The following is a 20,108-nucleotide window of genomic DNA, read 5'->3' as shown; positions in this document are numbered from 1 at the left end:
TGCATCACAGGGATCTTGGGAAAGGAATAAGTTCCCAGGATCCACCTTAGACCCCTGAAGCAGAATCGCTAGAAGAGACTCTTGAACTTTGGAATCGGCTTCTTGTCACCAGGTGCTATGATCTGAATTATCTCCGCAAATTTCATGTGTTGTAAACTCAATCCACATAGTCATATGTTGATGATATTTGGGAGATGTGGCCTTCTGCAGGTGGACACTGCCTTCACCAATGGACTAATCCATTCATAGATTAATGAGTTATCTTGGGAGTGTCTTTGTTATAAAAGTGAGTACTCTCTGGCTAGCTTGTATTATCTTGCCCTGTGATACCCTCTATCATATTATAATGCAGCAGAAAAGATTCACAAGATGCCAAGCAGATGCTAGCACCACGCTGTAAGACTTCCCAGCCTCTAGAACTGTGAGCTAAATAAACATCTATTCTTTATCAATTACCTGGTTGGAAGAATTTTGTTATAGCAACAAAGTCAAACTAAGAAACAAAAAAAGTCTGGAAAACTCTCACTATTAATCTCTGCAGTCCCTTCCAATGATTACATTCCTTGTTTCAGCCTTCTTACCAGAGAAACTCAGAATTTCTAAAGTAACTGCTTTAGATATAGATTTACAGTGAATATTATAAACATTATAATGTTCTCTAGTTTTTCATGGAAAAAAAAACCCCAGGAGAACAAATATATATATACTAGCTTGAGATGACTCCTGTTTGAATATAAAATTTAACAGACAAGATATCTGGTGTCAGCTTTAAAAACATTTTTTTTTGCCAGAAAAAATACCCTATATCCACCCAAACCAGAAAATAATACACTATAGTCTCTCCTAAGTGCAAATCAGAACAAAGCAAAGAAACATATCACTACAAATGTATGAGCTTCACATCCTCTCACTCATTTTCTTAATTAAATAACAAGTTGCTTAACTGGTCAGAGGCAGAGAGTGGATCCATCTCCTACCCCTGACAATATTTTAGAATTAGATTTATTATTTCCATCACTCATGGCTCAAAAGCAATGGAAACATCATTATAATGTTAAGTTCAAGCTTAATGTTATGATTTCCAAAAAGAATATGGTTATGATGTTACAGAGTTATGATATTTTAACCTTTTTCCAACTGAGAAAAATAGAACTTGGGAAAATGAGAATCTGAAAATGTCCAGAAGTGACAAACATAATAATCTATTTCCTCTTCTGAAACTAATCTAAAATTAATTGGAATTCATCTATAACATAAAGTTATACAAAGTACTTAAATTTTCTCCCCAAATTGATCTTGAGTGATTAAAATTCATCAAATACCCCTGCTCATTGTATCCATCCATATATCTTGTATAAAGGTCAGGTTCAGTTTGTACATTACATATAGGCACTAGGCTGAAATCCAATCCAAAGTCTAGACACATTGCTGTGCTCCTGGTATCCACAGGTCCTTCCTGTCCCTCCCCTCCTCTCTCATCCCAGGGGATGTCCTCTGTCATGATCAAAAAACAAAGGTCCTGTTTGTAAGTCAAGCAGTGTGATGGTACTCTTTCTATCTGAGGGGATGCCTTTCTTTAACTGCCACACAGGCTGATTAGTGACCTTGCCTACATAGGCTAGTTACCACAGGCTAGCAGTGGCCATCTTGGCTTACAGTGACCTTGTTTATATACTAGCAAATACAGTGTTTGGCTCTTCTATGACATTGCTGCCGTCATATTTAATTGAGTGGTTTCTGATCAGCTGAGATTTTACTATGGTGATTTGGATGGTGGGGCAATCATTGATAGAGGTTTTCAGAAAATGCTAGCCAAAGATTATGATCACTTACAACTTTCTGGAATCCAATGACATGGCTCTTCTGAAACCCTTCTTGAAAAATAATGACCTGAATTTGGAAAAAAATAAAAAGAAGAATCTTTTATAAGAGTCCATAAGATTTCTAAAAATTACAGTTGTCTGTTTAGCTTTGATTCTGATGAGAATGGTGCAGATTGCTGATACTGTGTGGGTCCAAGCAGATCAATATTTCAATATGTATCAGTAACATTAGATGGCCATTAAAATATCAGGTTCTAAATTAGGAATATCATATAAACTGGAAAGAAAGCCTCCTTCTGTAATCAGAATTTTTAATCAACCTTTGAAAGAGTAGCAGGCTGGGCAGTGCTATGTGGTCACACAGCACTGGATGAAAGTCAAAGGAACTCCAAGAGTAAATATCTAGGTAAATGCTTCAAGTCAGACACACATCTGGAGTGAGTTCAGGACTCTAGCAAAGGTTTTCTCACCTCCCTCTCTGATCAACTCTTTTCCAGTACTTACATTTGTTTGATGATAACTAATGTTCTGAGATTTATTAGTCACTATTTTGTCTTAAAGGTTCATCTACTCTTAAAATGCAGATACCTCATGGATGGGAAGAGTGCTATCTTTGGTTATCAGTTCTCTGAGAAAGAGGTGGGGGAGTAGCAATGATCTGGGAAAGAGTTGAGAGAGTTTCAACTGCAATTTCAAGCAGAATGGACTCTACTCCAGAGATCAAAACAACTCTATGTGGTCGGCTCTGCATAGGAAATGATCATTTGACTCAGAGAGACCTGGACTTCAGTCTATAACTAACCATGTTTACGTGGACAAACACTGCTTCTCAAGCTATGATTTCCTCCTCAACAAATATTTATGTGCCTTATACCTGTCAGGCATTGCTTTAAATGAACTCATGAGAGTAATAGTATCCATCTTCTAGGATTGTTATGAGAAATACATGAGACAATCTTGAAAGTGGTGCTATGTTCCTGATGAAGTAAGAAGACCCTCATGGATCAAGTACATAAGGACAATTTCTTTCATCTGTACAACTCTGCACAGTTTACAAAGCATGCTCACATTGGCTGTCTCCTTATGGCAACACTGTAGGTAGAACTAGCCAGAATATTGGGTGTCCCATTTTACAGTTGAGGGAGTTAAGTTTGGCATGATTAGTTGTAATCCCTACTGAGAAAGATGATTTGCTAAAATAAGCAAATGTTGGCCTGGTATTTTTTATTTATTACTGATGGAGAAATGCAGTATGGCTTGGAGAGATTTTGACTTTCTATTCTGAAACATATAATGAAAGATGCTTTTAGGAAAAGTATGAATTGACTAAAGGCTGGTACATGTTGTTAAAGTAGTAAAAAGTTACTGGACACAAAGAAGAGGGTGCCGAACAATTTAATCTGTAATGGAGAAAAGGTATTGGCAGAGTCCCTACTGCTCTTCATTGTCACTTAAATATTGAAAAACTAAGGAAGGGAGAGATTTAGGTTGGAAATAAGAAAATATTTTTATCTCACCCAAAGTTTCCTAAATTTTGGAAAAGTCTTTCAATAAAGAGTCTGGAATCTCTTTCATGAAATATATTTAGAAATCTTGGATGTTTATATAAATTGGAATCTTATTCAGAGATGAAAAATGGAACCCAAAAGCATTTTGCAATGACCTCTTAGAAATCTGATTCCATGGCTTGGCATTATGTAGATGCCTTAGTGGTAGAAGAGGAAAAATTCTATCATTATACTTGTTCCAATCCTTTTCAACTAAGTAAACATTAGTTTTAAAAGCAGCAAAAATGAAATGAATAGATTTCAAACATTTCAGTTGGATGCTCAGACTATGTCTCACCCACAGTGGAACAAAACCTTTTCTATTGATCAGACTCTACCCTTTCATTGTCTGTCTGAAAGAAGCATCCACCAATATGTGGATGTAGTAGGTCCCTCTAAGGGATTTTTAACTCCATCAAGCTAAAGACTGTGAATAATACTTCCCCATAAATAAACAGGTTATAGAAATACGCCTGCTTCCTCTGTTCCTTCTAGTTTTGTTACAGATTAAAACCTTAGACTGACATGAGAATCAGAAGTTGTTTTTTAAGGCATGTAACCTTGCTAAGGTTCTTATTTTTAAATTCTGTAAAATGCCATATGTGCCTGTCAACTTGGTGTGTGTGTGTGTGTGTGTGTGTGTGTGTGTGTGTGTATGTGAAAACACTCCTCTATCTTTGAAACACGGCCTTTTGGGGGATAAGAAATAAAGATACCTTCTTTGACTAAGGAGGAAAGAAATTTGCTAAGCGGGGATACAACTGCCTTCTGGCCTATGAATATATGGCATGAGTTCATAGAAGGTGCTATCTTCATGACCTGCTGTGGTCAGGAGATATTTTTTCCCCTTGCACCCAACTTATCTTTAGATACATCATGTCATTAAACATTATTAAAAAGCAAATGAGTTTGGCTTCTTCTTCTTTTTTTTTTAAATCAATGTCATTAAACATAGATGAAGGGAATACAGTTGACTCTCCATGTCTGTGGACTCTATTACCATGGATTCAACCAACCTCCGGTTGAAAATATTTGAAAAATTTGCATTGATACCAAACTGGTAGATATTTTTCCTTGTCATTATTTCCTAAACAATATAGCACAACAACTATTCACACAGCTTTTCCATCATATTAGGTATTATAAATAATCCAGAGATGACTTCATGGATAAAGGAGGATAAGAATAGTTCCTATGCAAATGCTTTGCCATTTTATGTAAGAGGCTGGAACATCGTTGGATTTTGATATCCATCCATTGGGGGGAATCCTGGAACCAATTCCCAGAGGATGACTGTATACTAAACAGACATAACTACCAAATGCAATCCTTGATTAGATCTTGGCTGTCTTAGTTCATTTGTATTCTATAACAAAATACTTTAGATTGGGAAATTTATATATAGAAATCCATTTCTCAAGTTTTGGAGGCTGGGAAGTGCAAGATCAAGGTGCCAGCAAATTTTGCATCTGGTAAGGACTCTCTGCTTCCAGTGGGGCAATCTTGTAGCATTCTCAGGAGACTGAGGGCAAAAAGAGTAATGTGGGTGAAGCCCTCATGTCCTAAGGGCATCCCAAAGGCCCCACTTCTTATTACTAATACATTGAGGATTAAGTTTTAATATGAATTTTGCAGGGACACAAACATTCAAATCACAGCATTAGTTTTTATTAAACAATCGTGTTTCTTCGTGCCTGAAAATTTTCAAAATAAAAAGTTGAGGGGGAAGAAAAAAAGAAGTAGTAGCTTAACCTCTTCAAAAAATTACTCGGGGTGGTTTGGTGGTAACCTAGAGGCCAGAGGGAATCACTTCAAAACTTGTGAGAGGCCAGGATTATAGCTCTGTGCATTTTTGATAAGACGTTTGGTAGGATGCCTTTTGGAGCTTAAGTCATACTTTCTTAAGGGCTACGATTTTAAACAGAGGAACTTGCGAGGGAAGAGGATGCAGTTTCTAGGTTATGAAACATGTTCTATAGCCAGAAGCTTTAATTACAACTTCTTTGGAGTTCATAGTATATAGTCCTCTTTAATCCCCAATCAGAGGTTTGAGTCATCAAAATAAATCTGCAGGATTTACTCACAGAGTTTATTATTGAGCAGCTCAGCTTCAGTTTCCAGGGATATGATATATGACACCTTCTGCCCTTTGACTGCTGATGTGTCTCCTGATCTCCAAAGCCAAAGCAGAGTCCAAGATTAGGGCAACATCTATTTAAGGGTGTGTTTTTGCAGGTGCTGGTTGGCACATGACGACTGAACGTAGGGATGATTCAATGCTGAGAACAATGTGGAAACTTCACTGGGGAAAGAAAACACTTCTGGTAGGAGAAGTTCAAGTTGACATTCATGTATAATAACTCCATTAATTTCTCGCTTGAGGGGGGTTTACACAAGGACATGCGTGAGCGCGTGCGGAGCGGGGTGGGGCGGGGGATATCTCTGAAAGATGACTTGGAAACCCGACTGCGGTTCTTTGGAGAAGAGGATTTAAAGGTTTCTGGCCTGCCCGGAAGAGACGCAAGACTGGGATTTCTTCTGGATTTTAGGAAGGATGAGACCAAAGACCGATTAATGCATTCATTCGGATATTGGTGAATTCAGAGTAGCTTCTGGTCAGATCCACCCCTCCCCCTGATGTTTGCGGCACCGGCACGAAGCAGGATTCCCCAAGCTTCATCCCTCGCGGCGATTCGCTGTCCCAGGAAATTCTCCTTTCCCAACTCGGGATCGGTGTTCCTTACCCGCCACCCCGAGACCTCCCTGGCTGCAGGCTTCACCCGCTTCCGGTCTCACTGTCAGCTCGGGCTGCAGCGAGGGGAGAGGGCTTAAGAGCTCGTCAACTCCGGGAAAACTTGGTCGCCAGACAGAACTGGGGTTTTCCGGCTTCCCCGGCCCTCCCACGCCGGGTCACACAGCCAGCATTAAAGTGGCGCGGCAACTATCGCTGCTGTCCGCCAGGCAGGTTCTGAGCTGCAGAGACCCGGGCGACCGGCAGCGCCGCTTCAGCACCGAATGCTCCCGGGACGTGGCCGCCACCATCCAGGGGCTCCTGGCGGGGGACAGCGGGTGCCAGGAGACTTTGCGCCACGATGCTTTGTCTTCCTGCCGCAGGAACGCGAGGCGGTCGCTTTCCACCAGACTTAACCCGCCCGCAGCAATAGCCATGGAAGTTGCAGCGGCGGCGCAGAACGAGAGGGGACCCGGTGGCGCGGCATCTTTTTTGGATGTTTCTCCTCCTCACGGGCCACTTCTTTCCTCCTTTGGGTAAGTGGACTCAGTTTCTAAATGGCCAAAGAGTAGAACTGAAGGTGATGGAAGCGAATTAGAGCAGCACAAAGCGTTCATGGGCTCATTGCTGGGTTTGTCTTGGGAAGGGGTCTAACATCACCCCCACCCCAGGGCGGTCCATCCCAAATATCGCAGTTCAAGGAAGAGTTGCGTTTGATTTCAGGCATGTTGCAGTAGAGGGTGCTGGGGTTTATGTACTTATTTATTTTTGGTGCATTTTTCTTCCCACAAACTTGTCTTTGAAAACATTCCAAGAAGGGAGATTGAAAGTGGAGGATAAGAGGAAGCCCTAGAAGTCAATGGCTGGGACAAGGTAAGAGCGGAGGTACCAGTGATTTAGCAGAAAGATGATCTTAAGGGCCAGAGACTAGTCTTTATCCCAGATCAGCAGCTGTAGACTCTCATCCTGCTCCCCACTCCAAGAATGTCAATCCCAATCCTCCCCAATCCTTCAGTGACTGCCCTACTGATGCCATTCTGGGGGAAGGTCTTTCATTACCCAGGGGCCAAACATAACTTCTAATGAGGACCTGCAACCAGGATGTTAAGTAAATAAATGTTGATTGATACTAAATCTGCATTTTGTGCCACAGAATTTTGCCTTGGACAGTGAACTAATTCCTTGATGTTGACCCAAGTATAGCCCAATTTATTTTGCTAAGAGGAGGGACTGGAGTCTTGGATAACACAACCTTTAGATCTTCATTACCCCCAAATAATCCAGCTGACAGCTTCATAGTCAGATTCCTGGGTCCAGGGACCAGATGAGCTCACAAGGTTCTGGCATAAAAAGTATGGGCCTTTGGCTCAGGCAAACTTGGGTTTGAATCTCTATGTTGTGACCTTGGAAGGATTTCTTTATCCTCCTGAGTCTTGGTCTTCTCATCTGTTAAAGCAGGAGCTTTCTCAAAGAAATGTAGGGAAGATGAATGGAGAGGAAATAAGAGAAGGCGAAGGAGCATCCAATAATATCAGTCTTGCTTGCCCATCCTTGGAGAATTCAGAAGGGAAGGAATCTTTCTATGCTGACCTCTCTCTGACTTGGATGGAGGTAAAAATATTGCATTGCAGTCCCTGGGCCTGTGAAGTTATGGAGGAGAGGGCAAAGTGATGCTCCAAGGCCCTTCTTAGAATCAACTTTCTTAGGGCTTGGGAACAGAATTTCCACACATCCTAGGGGATGAATGGGAAAGGCAGAAATTCTGAATATCTCATTTCCTTGTCTCATCCATGCTCTCTGTCTTCTACTACAGGAGGTAAAGTGTGGAGAAGGTAGCTCTGAGGCACCTGGGGAACCTGCCAAAGAGCTGAGGAGTCAGAGTAGCACCATTGGAATGGTACCATTTTCCCTGTACGTGGTCTGCAGAGAACTCAGGGCTCTCCAGCTTGGGCTGCCTGTACGGTCAGTGACAAAGCATTTAGCAACTTTCCCACAGACCACGGTGACCCTTTATGGATCTTGCCCTTGGACTTGGAGACCTGGATGTGTTGGGGAAAGTTGGGGGTGGATGATGGAAAAGGTACTGCTGACACATGGCTCCACAGGGTCTCATGTAGTGGCATGCAATTCAGAGAGCAAGTTCTAGTGTAGGGTTTCAGGACCACAGCTGGGTGGTTGGGGGTGGCAGTCACTTTCTCATTCATAAGTAAAGGCAACAACAATATAACCTGACCTTCTGGCACCAGATACTCTTATTCTTTTCCATAAGGCCAGCACCTAGCACTCTGGAGGCTGAAGAGGTGTTCAGTTTATGCATATGTTAAATGAACAATGAATTTTAGTAACTTTATCTATACCCGGCAGTAATGATGACTTTAACGACTTCTATCAATTCATGCCTTCATTTAGCAAGCATTTCTTGAGCATCTACGATGTGCAGGGCCCCATTACTAAGCATCCTAGGGAATTTTATATTGATACTTCAGAGTGGCCTCTTTGAGAACCTCAGTACTGGCTTTTCTGGAGACTTCAACACAAACTCCTGTGGTTTCTCGCAGGGCTAGAGACTAGGGGTGAGGATAGTGTTCCCGGTTTAGCCACTTTCTGGGAACATGGTTGGGGGTCTCTTTGCACTTCCTGGTCCTGGGTCCCTGGGCTCTCCAGGGCTACTGCTCCCTGGAACCGCCCGGCCTTGGCAACTCCTCTTTCCTCCTGGGCCATGGTACCTCTCTCCAGCCCTCTCCCCAGCCTCCGAGCGGGAGTCCAAGTCGTACCGCAGGTAGCTGGGGAAGGGACCGGGCTGCCCCTGGGGAACGAGCTTCCCCGGATGGGGAGATCGCAGCCGACGCCGAGCAGTCCCAGAACAAAAGGCTCATGACTGGCACTGGCCTCCGTGGAGTGCAGCGGGGACGTGGGTTCGGGGCTCAGGCGGGAGAAACAGGAGCGGGAGGGGACTGGAGTGAAAAAATGAAGTGACAAAAGAAGGGGAGGAGGCGCCCAGGGTGGGAGCGGTGAGAAGAGGTGATCCCCGAGGCAGAGGTCTGCTGCGGGGCCGCAGCAGCCCTTCCTCGGCCTCCGGCGGAGCCTTCCAGGCAGCCAAGCGTGTCTCCGGCTGCAACTCCTCGGAGCGCGCCGCGGCCGCCTCCCAGCCCGCTGCCGGTCGGCCTTGCCAGTAAGTAGCAGCGCGCCGGCCGCCCGCTCTCGCCCCGCCGGGCTTCCTCGCCGCTGCTCCTGCTGCCTCCCGCCGCCGAGCGGGCAGGTCCGCCACCGCCCACCGCCTGGGGCCTGGCACCCGGGCTCAGCGCACCTCCGGGCCGGGAGCCTCTGTGCGCCGCGCGCCCTGCGCTCTCCCGCCGCGGCTAGGCATCTGCGGCGCGCTACGGGGAGGGTCGGCTTCGCCGCGCGCTCCCCCGGCGCCGCGCCACCCCTCTGTCCAATGGCTTTCGGGGGGTGGGGAGTGGGGGGCGTCGCCCGGGGGCGAGGAGCGCGGCTGGGGTGGGGCGTGTGCGCTCTGCGCCGCGGAGCTAGGCTGACGTGCCCGCCCGAGCGCGCGTCCGGGAGTGTGTGTGCGAGAGTGTGTGCGAGAGTGTGTACGTACACGCCTTCGGGGGCCGAGTGACACTGCAGTGGGCTTCTCCCTAGCCTCAGCCTTCCGCTGCTCAACCCCCAACCTGCCGCACCGCTTTTGGAAAGCAGCTTGGTGGCTCTTCGTCTTCCCGAGCCTTCCTCTCCATCCTTTCATCCACCCCTGGCCAACCTTACTTTTTCTTTTACCCACCCGGCCGCAGCAGACCGCCCCTCAACCGGTGCAGACACCCAAGCCGTCTCCAATTCTTCCCTAAGCCAATATTTCCCCACCTTTCTCTGGAGCCCCCTCCACGAGCCAGTCCAAGGCTCCCCCATCCTTGGAAATTGTTTTGTTGGGCTGCTGTACCGAGGCGTGTAAAGCTCGAGGGCTTTATTATTATTTTGATTCTTTTCATTTCCTCCCCTTCTGGGCAACGGAGCAATGAAATTTCCAATCGAGACGCCAAGAAAGCAGGTGAACTGGGATCCTAAAGGTTGGTATTTGCTACTTTTGGCCGCCCTTGCCCGGCGTGTGCGCGCTTCCATGAGTGAAAGCACTCTTGCCCCCTGGCAGCGTATGTCCCGAGGCTGGGAAATGCTCCTGGGGACTGCAGCGCGGGTGGGAGGAGGGCGGAGGCTGCGTGGGTTCGGAACCCAGATAGCGCCTGTCATTACCACATAATCATTGTCCTTCCTGGATTAAAAAAAAAAAAAGCTGTTTAAAGATACACCAAACTGACTTCTTGGTTTGAAATTGCACCAAGTCTCGATATTTGCTTTTGACTTTGGGTGTGCAAGTGTGTGTGTGTGTGTGTGTGTGTGTGTGTCCTTTGTTTCTGGTGATCTTTGTCTCTCTGGCAGATGGGTGGGGTGCTTCTCCTGGACCTGGAGCTGTACAGCAAGCCCTGGGTGTCCTCAGTGGGAAAGGTTTCCTGGCAGCAAGTGAGGCTCTGATCTGTAGCCACTGTCCCGCGGGATGGCCTTTCGCACAGGGCAAGCATAATAATGGAGCCCCTAAGGCCTCTGGAGTCTTCGTTCGATCTTATTACCAAACTAGGCAGCTGGTTTGGCTCAGGTTGGAGTAGAAGCGGGCGGGGGAGTGGTTTTCGAGATGGGTGGGGCTGGCAAGGGCTCTGGGAGGGGTCTCACAGTGTGCCCACTGCAGGCAATGGTGTGGTTTACATGCTTTTTACAAATGTTTGTCTATGTGCCTTCCCTACAAAATAGGTAGATTTGTGTGTGCCTAGTGTTGGTCACCGTGACTGAAATTAGCATCCAGATGTTAAGGTTTCTCCTGAGTGATTAATAAGGGAGCTGAACACATTGATAGCACGTGTCCAGTTGTGACCAGAATGCTCTTCAGCCTATTCTTAGCTCATCTGAAGGCTGAACTGGGCTAGGAGTGGCCTCTGGGTATGTTTTGGGGATGAAATTTATTTGGTGGGTGGGTGTTGTGTTTAATGTTCTTTATGAGGAGCATTTCTTCTCCAGAATGGAAACAGGAAACCCACTCAATTTGTTAAATAAATGACTTATGAATTGACAGGTAGTTTAAGACTGAATGGAGAGGTGTTGCCCTTCAAAAACACTGAGTTTTTTTTTAAACACCTTAAATACAATCCAGACTTACCTTGTTTTTAAATCTCTAGAAATATGAAAGTGTTTTTTTTTTTTAAATTCCTCCAGAGCATATTTATTGAATACCAAGCACAGTCTTAGGCACTGGAGATATAGTCAGAACAGGGTAGACAAAAGACTCTAGCTTCTTGTAGTTTAAAGTAAAGGAGACAGATCTAAAGCAATCATTGCATGGAGGAGTCCATAATTAAAAGTCTATGTATGTACCATGAGCATCAGGATTTTAAGGAAGTGTTTGATAGAAGAGATTGACAAGGACCAACGGAGGCATGTGGCCAGGGAATCCTTCCCTGAGGAGATTAAACCTGTACTGAAACCTAAAGTAGTAGTTAATTGACCAGTGAGAAGGGGAATTTTTTGCAGAAGAGGGAATGGCAAGTGCAAAAGTCCTGGGACACATGTATTTGAGATCCTCTGAAAAGGGGTTCATGATTGGAGCAGAGAGCAAGGGAGCTTGTATTTTAAGATGTGACAGAGGGTGGGGTGGGTGGGTGGTGGTGGATCAAATTCCAAAGCCCTGATGGTGTTAGAGGTGGAGTAGGATTATGGGGTGGGAGGAAGAGTGCAGTCTTTAAGTACTGAAGAGTTTCAAGCTGAAGAGTGACGTGATCTGAACTAAGTTTTAAAATAAAGGTTGTGCAGCTCTCATGGATATAGGAGATGAAATGCAGTGGTGCATGGAGCCGGGTGGTGGCCGTGGGAAAGGAGGAGTGCATGGAGGAGGGAGCTGGAGAACGTGATGTCATCAGGTATGGAGGTGGAACCCCTGGAGCTACTGGAAGGCAGCTACAGTGGGACCACCGTTGAGAAGGCTCCTGACTTCAGTCTAGGTCTGGTCCAGTGGGAGATACCCTCTTAACCACCAAGGGTGGGCAGTTGTCAGAGTGGAGGTCTCCTCTGTTAGGGAAGGAGCACTGTGGAACTGATTTTGTGAAGCTGGCCTTGACTTTTTAAGTTTATTCTAATTAGTTGGCCTTGACTTTTAAAATACATTTCTGTGGGATCATCATTCTACAGATTCATGTCCTGGTAGTAAGTGACATGCAGAGGAACTTTCCACATGTTACAGTGAAGGAAAGAATGGAAGTAGCATCCACAGTTACTAGCGTTGCTGCTAAAAATAAAAAGGCTTCAATAAACAAGCACTGCCTACCAGGTGTTTTATGTACGTTATTTCATAGTTTCAAAATACGGATCTGATGTATGTTATCGTCCCATTTGACACTCGATGGCCAGCGGGATGACATGAAGCTGCCTTCCATTAAGTGAGGTGCTCGACTTATTCAAGGTTGTTCCTGATGGTGGAGGTGACCATGGTCTTTCCTAGCTAGGGACAGAGGCAGGAGGAGGGTGGGGCTTAAGGACACCGAATCTTAACTTTCTATGGAATTATGTGCCAGACACTGGACTACTGATTTTCATACATTAATTAACTTAATCTTTGCAAAAATCTTAGGGGGAAGATATCATGCTAATTTCATAGATGAGAGAACTGAGGAACACAGAGGTGAAGTAACTTGCCCAAGATTGCAAGGTATTGGGACTGGACTGGAATCCAGGCTCTGAAACACACTTTGGGACTGTGTCTTTTAAGTTATTGGGACCTCTGGCTCTTGCCTGGTCCAGGAAAGGAGAAGCTCATTGGGAGAAGGAGAAGGAGGGAGGAGGAGAAGAGGCAAGAGAAGAGGAAGAAGGAAGGAGAAGAGGAAGGGAGGAATGAACTAGGAAGGGAGGAATGAGTCTTCGAATGAACTAGCTGTCCCTGTAAATTCTTTTCTCCACCAACTTCTCTAGGTAACAGCACCTTCAGTTCTCCATCTTGTGGACCAGTCACTGGCCACTGGACAGACTTTGATTGAGTTCTGCAGAGGTTCAGTTTGATACACCAAGTGTGTTTATCAGAGCAATAAAGGGGGATCTAACATACAATAGAAAAGTGAGGCACAGTTCACATTACAGGGTGTTTCACTGGGACTAACAGACCCAACCAGAACAATTATAGAGGAGGAAAAATTTATTTTAGGGCTCTTGGTTTCAGAGGTCTTTGTCCATAGACGGCTGGCTCCCTTCCTCTAGCCTCAAGATGAGGCTCAACATCATGGAAGAAGAGTGTGGCAGAGGGAAGCAGCTCACATGTTGATCAGTAAGCAAAGAGAGATACCACTCTCCAGATACAAATATATACCCCATAGCCACAACCCCAATGAATGGCTTCCTCCAGCCACACCCACCTGCCTCCAGTTAATCCCATCAGGGATGAACTCTCCGATTAGGTTAAGGCTTTAACTCAATTATTTCTCCTCCAAACCTCCTCGCATTGTCTCACAATGTGAGCTTTCACAGGGACCGTAACACAGGGACTGTAGGATGGGGTGTGGAACCCTCAGGTGGAGATGCTCAGGAGTTATGGAAGGAAGTTGTAATTATGGTGCTTTGCTCGCAGCCTCATTGCCTGACAATTTAATAGCACCAAATGAAGGTGATTTGAGAACAGATTGGTTTTGATTGCTCTTAGATGAATTAAGCAAAGCACTGTCAAGAGGTGTACGCACAAAAATGAAGCTGAAGGATGAAATGATTAGTCTTTGGTGGGCTGTGTCCTTCCTCCATAGTCACAGAACTGAGCCTTCAACTAAGAGGGGTGCTGTTTGGGTAGAATCCACACAAAGGTAGATTGGCACTAAAGTCTCAGCTTTCAAAGCAGAATTCATATGCATTTCTTGATCACCAGGATCACTTAGTGGTGATTTTCTGTTTAAAATCAGAATTTGTTTGCTGCTTTTCTGTGTTAAGAACTTTTAAGGGCTGGGGATGTGGCTCAAGTGGTAGCGCGCTCACCTGGCATGCGTGCGGCCCGGGTTCGATCCTCAGCACCACATACAAAACAAAAATGTTTGTCCGCCAATAACTAAAAAATAAATATTAGAAAATTATCTCTCTCTCTCTCTCTCTCTCCCTCTAAAAAAAAAAAAAGAACTTTTAAAAGCCAAATGAAACCAGTTGCTGTGGGCCACATCTGTAATCCCAGCTACTCAGGAGGCTGCGGCAGGTGGATGGCAAGTTTGAGGCCAGCCTTGGCAGTTATTGAGTCTCTGTCTCAAAAAGGGGGAAAAAAAAGCCAGGAGATCAGCAAACGGCATTCACATGGATTGAGGCAGACTGATCAGTATAGTATAAAAAACTGTGGACTGGGGAGCAAAAGAATTAGGTTCCAGAACCAGCTGTAGTGAGAGTTAGCTGTGACATTGGATTTCTCCTTTAGCCTCTCTGGACTTCACTATCTTCCCATGTAGAAAGGGGCCATTGACCTGTCCTTTGTATACCTCTCTGGCTTTATCTGATCTTCCGACCACACGACTTCCCTTTGTTTCTCAAGTCACACTCATTTCTGTCTCAGGGCCTTTGCGCTTGCACTTTTTGCTGTTCATAATGAATGTTCACTTGAATGGATGAGGGGTGGATCAGAGAGGATGGAAGGCTCTAAGCATCTGGGAAATTCCAGGTCCCCCTCTCTCTACACGTGACAACGTATAAATAAGGAGAAAGGAAGAATGTCCTCAAATAGTGGGGCATCAGAAAGGCGAAACCACGACACTGGAGCTGGATTTTTAAAAGACACCCTCACTTTTTTGTGCCTACTTTTTTTTCCCCCATGCATACTTTAAAGCAGAATTCCAGACAGGCCCATGGTGTATGTGAGTAGCACGTTTCAGTTTACAGAACGCTCTTCACAAATGATCTCATTTGTTCTTTAAACAACCCTATTTTTGTAGGTATTAGAGTCTCAGATTTACTGATGGGTAGACTAAGATGTAGAAAGGATAAAGGTGCAAATAGGCAGAACCGGGGCTCATCCAGGACTTCCGATGCTCCCATCCAGAGCAGTTTCCCCCTCCCCAGGCTCTGTCCCTCCCACAGTCTCCCACTCCTCCTTACCCCAACGTGGATCAGAAGTTCCTCAGAGGGATGTAGGGGAACTGGCTCTCTGTTGATCAGGGAGTCCTTGGTTGATGGCTGTGTTTATCAGGCTCCCACAGGCTGACAAAGTCATTACCCCATGAGTCACGGGGAAGACCCTGGTGCCCATTCTGCTGTGCTGGCTAAGAGGAGGAGATCTCAGCTCCTTACAAATGGGAGCCAGGCTCAACTTGCTAGGTCCCTGAAGTGCTGTCTTTATTCATGTGTTTGCAAACACACATTTGCATAGCTTAGATTTTCTGGAAGGAAAATAATCTATTTTTGATTATGATATTCAACTTTCAGGAGAACAGCATTCTAAACGGGATTAATAATGTTCCCAAATCATCACAATTATCTTAGAAAGTACAGAGGAAGGATGTTCCAAAGATGTTCTGGGCCAAGATTTGGCTCAGGGCTCTTTTCCAGTAGTGTCTAAGGGAACTCATCTTCTCTTCACCCATCCTAATCATTAAGAGTGGATGGGTGGCGGGCATGGTGGCTTGGGAGGCTGAGGCAGGAGGATCATGAGCTCAAAGCCAGCCTCAGCGACTTAGCAAGGCCCTGTTCCCCCACCAAAAAAGATATATAGATATAGATGGATAGATAGATAAAAGGGCTGGGTGTGGCTCAGTGGTTAAGCACCCCTGGGTTCAATCCCCAGCACCAAAAAAAAAAAAACAAAAAACAAAAAACAAAACAAAAAAAAAAAACCAAAAATAAAAACAACAACAACAACAACAACAAAAAACCCAAAGCCTGTTGCTGGATGGGGTTGCTTTTGCTCTTCATCCTGTTTCCAAAACATCTGTGCTTTGGCTTTTTCTTAAAGCAGGTGTGTTTAAAATAAATACAATATATTCTTGCTCCAAATTGGGAAACTCCCCCCACCACTGAGATATGGTGCAAGGTATATTTAATATAGGGACAGCGAGTTGGTGGATTCTTTTTTACTTAACCTATAGGGAATTATACACAGAAAGTATAATGATGAAGCAGAAAGAAGCCACTATACCCGTGGTCCATTAGGAGGTTTCAGTTTGGACAGCTCCCTTGGCTGAAGTAGAAAAGTGAATAAAAGTGAGTTATTCCCCCCTCCCCCCGTACTCAGATACTATTATAAAGGGCATTTACTAGTGAACCGGCGAGGCTTAGAGTAAGTTAGGGGGTCAGCTCTGCATGGCTTGGTTGGGAATGTACCTAAATGTGACATTAGGAGTGAGGTTACCAGGTTGGCCACACCCACTGGCTGGTTGCTCAGAATAACAACACATCAAATATGTTAGCAGCATAAAGATAAATAGTATAACTTAGTGACTTTCATGTGATGTGAGTCTGACAGGCTGAACAGGAAGCTGTGTGCCAGGTGAGATATTTGACGGTTGAACATCACCCACTTTGTCATTTGAGACAAGAAGTCAGGCAACAAGTGTTTAAGAAAAAGAGTACAGGGAAAAGCTTAGAGAGGAGATTATATCCACTAACATATATATATATATATATATATATATTTTTTTTTTTTTTTTTTTTTTTTTCTTTACAAATTGGGGACAGTCTGTTGCTAACTATTTTGACTATGCACCAGTCTGAATCAGCTTCTGGAATCTACTGGTGGAGAATGTTGCTTTAGGCCGATGACATTCATTTTTTTTTGTGGTGGAATTTGAGGCGATATGGGAAACCATTCTGGTAAATCTGGTTCAGTGTATACTTTACAATACCCTGGTAGGAGATTAAGTGAATGTGGTAGTCATTTAACCTGAGTCTAGCAAGATGTCACCTTCTGTACTGTGTGAGAGGCTAGGGTGGGAGGCCCTGGGTTCTAGGGCTGGCTCTGACATTTACTCGGAAGAGGAGGAAGTTGAATCCTGATCACTAAGGTCTCTTTGTTTCCTAATTGTCCTAATTTAAGCTGCATCATTTACTAGTGGCTGATTCGGGCAAGTAATTTCATTTCTCTGTGACTTGGTCTCCTCTGTAAGACAGAGATGATTAGAGCCAGTGCTTCCTTGCTCTGTTATGCAGATTAAATGAGGTGGTGCCTGCAAAGCTCTGGGAAGAGTGCCTGAGCCAGGTCAGGGACCCGATGTTGTGAAGGTCTGTGGATGCGGAGCAGGCTCCAGCTTAACCTCTTGAGAAGCATTTGGGTCACTGTCTGGATCATCTGGGTAGGGGTGGGCCATAGCAGACCCACCACTCCTGAGACCAATAGGCTCCCAGTGTTGTTGGTCCAGGTTTAAGAAACCCTATGCTGTTCTGGATAAACCAGAGAAAAGACCAGTGAAGGAATATGATTTGGAATTACAATGCTTCAGTCTGAGTTATTGTCTGTTTTTTTTTAAATTTTTAATTGTAGTTTTACACAATACCTTTATTATATTTATTTTATTTTTATGTGGTGCTGAGGATAGAACCCAGCGCCTTGCACGTGCTAGGCGAGCGCTCTACCCCTGAGCCACAACCCCAGCCCCTTGTCTGACTAATTTTATTGGCTGTGTGTGTCTTAGTCCATTTGAGCCTCTATAACAAAATACCATAAATGGGGCAGCTTATCACAGCAGAAAATTATTTCTCCCTGTTCTGGAGGCTGGGAAGTCCAAGATCAAGGTGTCAGTAGATGTTAGTGTGATGTCTAGTGAGGGCTCATTTTTTCTAGCTCATAGATGGTGACTTTTTGCTGGGTTCTCCCATGGCAGAAGGAGTGAGGGGGTCTCTCTTGGGTCTCTTTTAGAAGGACACTAATCCTAATACCATCACTGAAGGGGTTAGGATTTCAGCATATGAATTTTGGGAAGGTCACAAGCATTTAGAGTATACCACTTCATGAACCTGCTCAAGTCACTTAACTTCCTGATCCTTAGTTTTCTTCTGAGTAAAATACAGATCACAGTAACACTTTATAGTTGCTAACGTGATCAATTGAGATAAGATTTATAAATGGTTAAATTGTAGACCAGCATTTCCCCCAAGTATGTTCTATGATATAGAACACGAGTCTCAATAACTACTCTGAGGAAAAAAACAAAGAAACAAAAATAATTACGGTCAAGACACTTTCTGTGTGTGTTGGGGAGATGCTGAGTCCTGTATGGAGGGTCTCCCTGTACCTTAGTGTGTTACCATATTGCTGGGTAACAAATAACCCCAGCATCCAATGGCTTAAGTCAACAATAAACTTATTCCCTCATGGGTTAGGAATTGGAGAACAGATCCACTGGGTGGTCTGGCTAGGAGCCTGTCACCACATCGTGGTCAGTGTCCACATTGACCTGTCGTCTGATGGCCTGTCATCTGATGGTTTGCGTGGGGCTGAAGGGTCTCTTTCCAAGATGGCTCATTCGTGGGACTTGCAATCTGCTGCAGGTTGTAGGGAGAGGCCTCATTTCCCACCAGGATGGGCTTCTCAATGGGCTGCTTGTGTCACGCAGTGCACAGTGGCTGGCTTTCTCCAGAGCAAGCGATTCAAGAAAGAACAAGGCAGAACTGGCAATGTCTTTTCTAACCTAATCTTAGAAATCACATATTGTCACTATGACTGTGTTCTGTTCATTTGATGCCAGTCTAAGTTCAGTTCACATTTAGGGAGGGGAAGGGGAGAAGGAGGTCACTTTGGAAAGGAGGAGTGTCAGAGAATTTGAGAACATATTTTAATATCCCCGTGGGCAATTTCTTCGTATATTTATTGCTTATGTATTAAGTTCTAGGCATGGTGCTAAGTGCTTTCAAGTAATTATCTCACATAATCTTCTTTATAATCCCAAGAAGCAGGTGAAATTATTCTCCCTGCTTTTCAAGTGAGTAGGCTTAAATAAGTCACCCATTATTATGGGCAGTGCTGTGACTTGAATCTGGGTCTGTCTCACTCCACCTTGTCCTTTTTTTTTTTTTTCTTTTTTTCTGATGATCCTGCAGGACAGAAATCTGCTTAATTTTGTTTGGCCCTGCATTTTCAACTGAATTACAGAACACTTATTGATTTAACTCCATTTCCTCTTCCTTGTACTCACTACATTATCCTAGAAAGACAGTGAGCCTGATGATGATTTATATAAAACACAAATATATGGTCTTTTGCTAGCTCCCAGGATACCCAGCCGTCCAAACTTTTTGTATTATTCCAATACAAAAAGCATTCATGGAGCCTGTCTCCTGTGGGACCCGTGCAGTCTAAGTCTATTAAAACATTAACAAAAAATGACCACACAATATGCCCTATTTTTCCCTCCCTGTAAAACCAGAGGTTGAGTGTGGAAGCTCATGGCCTGCCTTCTCTTACTTTGCAAGCTCCTTTCTTTTATAGACCATGAAAGCATCTGGGCTGAGCAGTGGGAATGCCTGGGGACGGCTGACTGTGCATCTTGCGTCTGGGGTGTCCCTTCCATGGTGGCAGGCCAGGGTCTGAATCCTGTGACTAAAGCACACGTCAGAATCTCACCCCACGACCGGTGGAAAGAGGACTGTTAGCACTCCTTGTGGTGTTTCGAGTAAACATTTTTTTTAAATGTCCTTATTGCTTTTTCTGTACATTCCTGAAAAAAAAAATTACTGGCAGCAGGGTTCATTTGATGCCTAGGGTTCCCACGTTTCCCAATGTTACACGCTTGGCTTATTCCTGGGGTGATTTTGTATTCTGAAGGAAGTTTTGGAGCCTCTGTGTTTGGGCAGAGAGGAGTGAATAGGGTTTCCTTTGAGTGCCTCTGTGGACTTGAGAATGACCGGGAGCTGGACATTGTTGGATATGTCACTTTCTGCACAAAATTACAAAGACAGAGTCTAGGGCACGATGGGAGAGGGTCAAATGAGACTGCCTGGGGCCCCTTCACGTTCCAGAGCCAGCTGTCAGGG

The 20,108-nt window shown here is 44.6% G+C and overlaps 1 protein-coding gene across 1 annotated transcript in view; it reads left to right on the top strand.

The window, feature by feature from the left end:
* Positions 1-10,110: 10,110 nt before the first annotated feature.
* The window catches only part of KCNK10 (potassium two pore domain channel subfamily K member 10), a gene marked incomplete at its 5' end in the record, with an annotated part of 127,994 nt that continues 117,996 nt past the window's right edge, over positions 10,111-20,108 (top strand). The window contains one exon of the mRNA XM_081291849.1: positions 10,111-10,162. Within this exon, the coding sequence (XP_081147975.1) occupies positions 10,111-10,162 (52 nt within the window). The remainder of the gene's footprint in view (positions 10,163-20,108) is intronic.

This window comes from Spermophilus citellus (genome assembly GCF_964194105.1).
Source record: "Spermophilus citellus genome assembly, chromosome: 4".
NCBI classification, from domain to species: domain Eukaryota; kingdom Metazoa; phylum Chordata; class Mammalia; order Rodentia; family Sciuridae; genus Spermophilus; species Spermophilus citellus.
The sequence above is the reverse complement of the archived record's forward strand: the minus strand, read 5'-3'. Positions and strand labels throughout refer to the sequence as shown.